This window comes from Siniperca chuatsi, linkage group LG11, assembly GCF_020085105.1.
Source record: "Siniperca chuatsi isolate FFG_IHB_CAS linkage group LG11, ASM2008510v1, whole genome shotgun sequence".
Lineage (NCBI taxonomy): Eukaryota > Metazoa > Chordata > Actinopteri > Centrarchiformes > Sinipercidae > Siniperca > Siniperca chuatsi.
In genome coordinates, this window is record NC_058052.1 from 20,949,172 (window position 1) to 20,956,732 (window position 7,561).

At 43.5% G+C, this 7,561-nt stretch overlaps 2 protein-coding genes across 2 annotated transcripts in view; one reads left to right on the forward strand and one right to left on the reverse strand.

The window, feature by feature from the left end:
- Nucleotides 1-4,223, forward strand: part of arid5b (AT-rich interaction domain 5B) — a 75,158-nt gene extending 70,935 nt beyond the window's left edge. The window contains exon 10 of the mRNA XM_044213372.1: nt 17-4,223. Coding sequence (XP_044069307.1) covers nt 17-2,032 — 2,016 coding nt within the window. The 3' untranslated portion in view covers nt 2,033-4,223. The remainder of the gene's footprint in view (nt 1-16) is intronic.
- A 402-nt stretch (nt 4,224-4,625) lies between these two features.
- Nucleotides 4,626-7,561, reverse strand: part of rtkn2 (rhotekin 2) — an 11,610-nt gene continuing 8,674 nt past the window's right edge. Inside the window, exon 13 of the mRNA XM_044213373.1 lies at nt 4,626-7,561. This exon is cut by the window's right edge and continues 197 nt beyond it. Within this exon, the coding sequence (XP_044069308.1) occupies nt 7,058-7,561 (504 nt within the window). The 3' untranslated portion in view covers nt 4,626-7,057.

Genomic DNA, 7,561 nt, shown 5'->3' on the forward strand with positions numbered 1-7,561 from the left:
ATATTTCTGCATGCAGGACCCCAAGGGGAAAGAGGAGAATGATGAGCTGTCCACAGCCATAAAACAGGAAGTATCTATGAGAGATGAACCAATTGTAATAGAGGAGGAAGAGTTACATCTTACTTTGAAGAAAGAGGAATCCTTGGCAGTGGAGCAGCCATCTTCCCTGTGCCCCAAAGAGCCAGACTGCAGAGCCCCACATGCAGGTCTACCGCTCCACATGGGGCCTGGTCCCCAGCCTGAATGGAGGCAAATCAGCGAGGCCCTCCAAGCTAAACTCTCTTGTGAACAGCAAACTGAAGGGCATTTCATTCCTAAAAACCCCTACCTGCCTCACCGTTGGGATCAGAACAAATCTGCTGGACATGTTGCTCTGCCTGAGCCCTCCTCCAGGGTCAAAGACATAGAAAGTCATGGTGGGAGAGTGGGGAAGGTGTTACCAATGTGTAAGCAGGCAGATAGACAGTGTATAGACTTGAGCACAGATTCCTTCCCAGAGAAAGAAGACTATGGGGTCATTAAGAAGGAGTCTACACAGGGCCCCGCACAGACGGCTGCCTACTGCAAAGCCAGCCAGGGGGTCATGTCTCCTTTAGCCAAAAAGAAGCTCCTCTCCCAAGTGTGTGAGTCCAACCCTTTCTCCTTTACTTCTCCTTCTCTTCAGCCTCCACCTCCCACAGCTGCTTCCTCTCTCCCTGCCATATCAGTGTCTGAAAGGGAGAAGGAGAAGATAAAGGGTGAGGAGGAGGTGGTAGGACAGAGGCATGGGTGTGTGTCAGACAGCATCCCGGAGGTAGCACCCATATTCAGGCCATCAGTCATCCAGCATGCCCAGAGCAGCAAGCCTCACCTACAAGCCACCAGTGGCCCATCAGAGAGGAGCGCTGCCGGGGAGATTTCAGAGGCTTACAGCTGTCGGACGAGCCATCACCTCCAGCCTCAAGTCAATCCGCCGTGGCAGCCCTATCTCCCCCGAACCCATACCCAGGATGGTGTAGACAATGCTGGGGAGACGCTACTCCAGGGCCCAGCTGCTCAGCCCCGGAGCTACGCAGGTGACTGCTACTCCTCTCCTCACCTCCACAGTCTGTACAGGCAAACTGAGAACTGCCTGAGCCAGGAGAGGATGGCCAGTTTCCCCAACGGAGAGCGGAGAGAGCACTACACCAGGGACCGTGAAGGCAGCCAGGGTTTTGTCTGTGGCGGCTTGGAGCAAGAGGGCTTGGCCTACAGATCTCACTACAGTGACAGGACTCAAACACACAGAGAGAGGAGAGAGGCAGAAGATGAGCCCAGAGACTTCACAATCTCTAAACCTCTCTCTCAGAGGGTGTCCTCCTTCTCCAAGCCCTCCTTCTGCAGTCTCCCATATCCTATCATGCACCAGGGTTTGGATTCCCACCCTAAGGCGTGCCGAGTTACTCCTATGACCATCTCTCCCTCCAAACAGAGCCCAGCAGAGTCATCGCAGCCATTTCCCAGCCCAAAAACTTCAAGTGATTCGTCCCTCACCAGCCCCATTCGACCCAGTAAGCGGAGCCTAGTGGAACCCGATAGTGAGGAAGTCCCAGAAAGGAAAATCCGCGTGGTGACACCAATTCACCCCGCAGGCGCAATCCGACGCAGCGACCCAGAAGAGCTAAAACCAGCTGAGCCGGCCCACGCAGTTCACCTCAACAACCATCTCCCTGAGGGCCACCCAACAACTACCTACCCCCCACACCATGCCGCACCCTTCTACCCTGGCATGTACCCGCATGGCAGCCTGGTTTCTCCAGGCGCCCAGGACGGGCTCCAGCAGCACCCAGGTCTGCAGTACCTGAAGAGCCAGTCAGCAGTGTCTCCACTCATGCCTCCGTTAGCCTTCCACTCCATGATGTTCCAAAGGCAGCTGCTTGCCTCCAGCCCGCACCACTTCTACAGGCACCCGGGTGGGGCAGCACTGTACGGGGACCTGCTGCACCACCTGTACCCTCTCTCCACCCTCCCACCACCTCAGCTGTCCTCGGTACACCCCAGCACCAGACTTTGAGGGAGAGAGGATGATTAATTTCTCCCTCTCCTTCCTCCTCAGAAACGTTTTCAGCTTCTCTTTGTCTTTCTGTCTCTCTTGCTCGGGGATTGTGGCTCAGTCGAAAATAAACACTGATTATAAAACTTTGGCAGTCAGGCAGAGTGAAAATTCCATTTTCTCTTTTTATATGTGTATGCATTTGTTTATATACTTTGCACTGTTCTTTATTTTTATCACCACTTACTGTATCGTTTTTTGTTGTCGTATCCTTATTTGCACAATGCTCATGTGTATGTGCTCACAAATCAGTTTTCCGCTCTCAGTCACCATGAGTCAGGTTGTTGCTCTGGATGTGTGAAAAGTGGAGGGCAACAGAGAAAAGCCATTTGTTTACTGCGTCTGAGGGCTAAACTTTTTTGCTTAAAAACACTACAAGTAACATGACAACGTAAATGAAATTCTTTATATAACTAGAGGTGCGTTCACCATTGCAAACAATGTTCAACAGCTGTTTAGTGCATTATTACACTTTAGGCAGCCAGTGGTGTTGCATCTGTTTACATGTCTCCACGTTGAAAGATGTTGCCTGTTTGTGCCACAGTAAATCCACCTGGACTCCTTGGAATAGACATTAACACTCACCACGGTGCTGCGTAACATGAAATAGTTTCATCATAACATTCAGAGGTGCTGTGTATAACAGATGTACTGTAGACTCACTTTTTACTCAGTTCAGGTTTTTATTCGTTAAATTGTATTTCATTTCAGATCATACAACACAAGCAGTGGTCATGTTCAATCTGTTGACAAATCATGAATGTTTTTTTGTTAGAGTAAATGAAAAGCCGTTTTCAAAATTTCAAAATTGAAAGTAATTTGACCCCCAAAACCCTTTGTGATGAGTAGACTATAGCAGCTTGTTTTCGTCTGTAGTCTGTAGGACTAGCCTAATGAAGCAGCCGTCTGCTGTGGAATGCTCACCACAAGAAATCAGCATTTCATCTTTTTGTTCTTGACTTGAAAAGCTCTTTTTCTGGTGAACAGACTCTTTTATTCAACACGCTGAAAAGACTCACTGTATGATTTGATAGGAATGTTGTCACTTAGGATATTATTGCTTTGCAAATATCTGTGCCTTTCGCAGTCTTGGATTAGAGTTAGCACTACAGTCGTTAAGGTTTATCTTCTGTAGAATGGTAGGAATATCAATATTACTGTCACTCTTGTCTGAAATGCAGCACACAGACACATACAAAAAGTATATGGCACACTTGGCTATCAGACACCAGACTTGATAGGTAAGGCACAAAACTTTAAGTTTTTAAAATTTAAACAGTTCTGCTTTAACCTGATGGTTAGTATTTATGCTTAAATAAATCTATTTACTTAGCTTAACTGTGTCAGGCAGTCGATTATAGAAAAACCTGAAAAGATTTACTGATAGCTGATATTGACACAGGTCTGGTGTCTGTCATCCGCAGGGCATGTGTGCTCTATTTGTTTTCTAGCAGTGAAAGGTACCAGACTCCATAAAGTATGCCTGCCATGCTCCATAGCCTGAGGTGGAAAGACAACACCTGCTCTGGCTTTTACAACCACTATAATTGCAATCCAGGATAGTCGAAATACACAGTTAAACATGTCTGGTGTTTCAAAAGAAGAAAAAAAAATGCTGTAAACGTCTATGTGTAAAGTTTTACTGAATACTTAGATAAAGACATTCATATCTGATTAAGTACTGTACATTACTGTGTGTAGGTAAAACTGGCATTAGTGCTGGCTCCTGTACAGAACATTCACATGGGATCAATTCATGACAACCCCTCTCGTCTTATTTTCTGTGTAAATAGCACTGTAGATAGTACCGCGTGGTTGTTATCATTTAAACTGTTGTAATCTGTAAATAGTATAAAATCAGTATAAAAGTCGGTTACACAATCTAGCTGTGTCCTTGTTTGCTCTGTTTCAAGGTCACAGTGATCATGTTAGATTTAAACAAACACTACAATTTAAGAATTAGAATTACTTTTTATTTGTTGTCGTTTCACTTTTTTCCCCACATTGTTTCCATTAATGTGCATCCTGAAAGTGTTTTTGATACAGTAGCCATCTGTTTACCAATCACCCAGCTGGCAAGTAAGACAAAAAAATAAAGACATTTTGTATGATATGACCTCCTGTATATTTAATTAAAATATTTTACTATCTATAAACGTTTCCTCCATTATTTAACTGAACTGCAGATAAATAGCGAGGGCTGAATAAACTGATATTTAACGCCAGTGTACTAATGTCAGTGTAATGTTCTTTTTTTCCCTGAGTAAATGCAGTGTGAATGGGGTTTTATTATTGTAATACCATTATCTGGCTATGAGATTCCATCCGCCTTAATCTTCACAACAGGCTACTTCTGGGCTCAAAGCCAGAGAAGCCTCTCTAGTATTTGCTGCAGTAGAGAAATGTGCCCATGCATGTATCTCTATGGAATGTGTGTTGGGCTGCAATAAAAGCTATGCTTTGACTTTTATTGCCACCCCCTGGTAAACCTTTACCATGAAAAATATTCAGTAATACTTTCAAGCTCAGCAAAAATAAAGCAGCCTCACCAGGGTAGAATGTAGGCTGTTTTATTGCAGATCAGCAATCATAAAAAATACAGTTAGCTTCCAAGACAACAGTGAACACAGTGAGGAGAAAATTGCACGTTTTGAGAAACAAAAATAACTACAATATTCCTGCACTATACACACATTATTCTGCACTAGGACAAGATTAATGTATTCCTACTTACTAGTACATAAACACAGTGCCACTTAAAGTCTAAATTATTCATATGCTAAAACTAACATTGCGGTGACATGGCAGTATTACACTAAAAAGGAATCACAGAACATTTTAATCAAAAACATACCAAAAAACCCCTACAAATTATTGCAGTCATGTGTCATTAACAAATGAAAAGACACATTTTTAAAACAGTAAATTAATATAAATTTGGCTCATTAGTCTAGCTCTGATCAGTGAGAATGTTCTGTCCTTGTTTAGTCATAAAACAGCTCTCTCTCAAGCTTAATATCCACAGGGGCAATATCTGATATAATGGTTGCCTGAAACTGATTTCACTAGGGTTACACAATTAATCTGAAATACTATACAGAAATGTTAGCCTTCACAATAATTATCAGTAACATTGGTATGTAATATAATGTTCTTTATCTCTAGCATGCTTAGTCTAACTGAAAATGACCAAGCTGTTGATGGAGGATACAGCAGGTGCAGTATAATTATGGTAATGATTTTAGCCATAATCATACAGCCTAAGGTGTCCCTTGTTTTTCCAGGTATATACAGTACAACATCAAAGTGACTAATGTGTTGGCAATACACACTGAGCATAGAAAACATTTTGAACACACTGCTAATATTGAGCAGCATCCTCTTTTGTACAATCCATTCTCAGTTCTTTCAAGGCTTAAACTAAATCCTCCTGTAATCCGCCTCCCCCCAAAACTACATCTCCCCCTCTTGATTAAACAGAATTTAGTGGGTGAAATAAAAAAATAAAAAAATGGGACTGTAGCTTTCACCATACTGCTTCATCTGGCCAGGCAATTTCAGAGAAAGTAGCTAAACCTAATGTTTTGTACACTATGTGTAATTATGAAGACCATTCTTCAACACGTGATTGTTAAGTGGTTGAAAAATGTAGTGGCTGGCAGTATTGGATATGCTCAAAACACAAACACAAGGGCATTCATTATTTTAGCCACTCAAAAGACTCAGTCATTCAATTATGTTCATAGCCTTTATGGGCTGCAGTGTTAAATTATGTTGGACATACTGTGTAGCCACTGAAAACCAAGGTCACTCCATTATTAAGACCTCTGGGAAATGGAGAAGTCACATTAGTGCTTGCAATTGCTCCTAAAATCCTGTTCCCTTAAAATCAGCTATAGTGGTCATAAAGTTGTCACAGTAAGTGGAATAAGTCAATAGTTCCAAAAGGAATGACTCGTCTACAGTCGGCCAATGGATCAATTCCAATTTGAGTGCTTTTGCAAAGGCTCTTTCTTCGGTCCATGTTCCAGTGGCAGAGCTGAGAAATAAGCCTTTCCATTTTAGTGGGATTGATGATGGCGGTGCTCAAGCCAACGTACAGGCTGCACGTGAAAAAGTTTATAAATGGAGAGTGGCGCTCAGATCTCAGTATCGATACAATATTGATATTGTGATATGAGGTGTCAACTGGGATTTGGGTTACCATGATGGACAATGTGAGGATCTTTTCTTAAGAGACCACGTCAACCATCCATCTTTTAGGTTAAAAAATAATTAGACATTTTGGGAAATACAATGAGAAGATCGATACCACTCTCCCATCTAACAGCTCATTATGAAGACGGAGCTGGGAGATGGTTAGCTTAGCATAAAGACTAAAAGTGGGGGGAAACAGCTAGCCTGGCTCTGTCCAAAGGTAACAAAATCTCACTAATTAACATGTTATATCTTGTTTATTTAATCTGTACAAAAACAGAAACATAAAAACAACTAATTACGGTTTTATGGGGGGATTATTTGCCAGACTATTTCTTGGCTGGGAGCAGTGACTTCTTGGAGTCTTGTCGTCACCAGAAGACTCTAACCCTCAAACCCACTCCAGTAAGTGCTCCCAACCAAGAAATAGTCTTGCACATAACCCCCTTAAACCGCAATGTGTCATTTTTACACTTCAGTTTTTGGATTAAAAAAATAGATATGTGCTAATCTGTGAGCTTTAGAGGTACTGGTAGGCAGATTTTGTTACCTTTGGACAGAGCCAGGCTAGCTATACCCCCTGCTTCTAATCTTTATGCTAATCTAAAATAATCGTCTCCTGGCTCCAGCTTCATATATAACGTACAGATATGAGTGGCATTGATCTTTGTATTTAAATCTTGGCAGCAAACCCAGCTCAGTTGAATAGTCTAACTGCTGTTATGGTTATTTGTATTAGTGGTAAGGTAGGGTTAGTTGGTTAAATCTAGATATGGTCGAAGGTCAAGGTCACAAGGCTTTAAGGTTCATCCTCTCTCTGAAAGACTTCCTCAGTTTGCTCCTTGGTGCAGGAACAGGACGAGGACCAGGACCATGACTTGGTCTGAGGAAGCCATGTTCACCTGTGGCATCAGTGTTCTGGTACTCAAGCTGCTGGAGAGGGGGCTGAGGCTGACTTTGTGGTTGTACATCGAGGATGCCCAGTGGAGCATTTTTCCGGCTGAGGGCTCCGGCTCCTACAGCATTGTTCCGCTGGAGCTGCTGGATGATGGCAGAGAATTTGGCATCCAGAGATGGTCTGCCAGTTTTAGGCCTTGTGGCCAGGCGTGAAGTGCAAGTGCCAGAGTTCTCCTTCTCCTGGTATGGGGGAGGAGGAGGAGGATGATGATGAAGAGAAGAAGGGAGGGGAGGTCTGGCAGGATGGCTGGGAGGAGCATAAGGCTCTCTGTCAGAGGGAGGGGGTGGGGCACGGCGCTTCTTGTTGCCAATGAATGTAGAGCTGGTGTTGGGGCT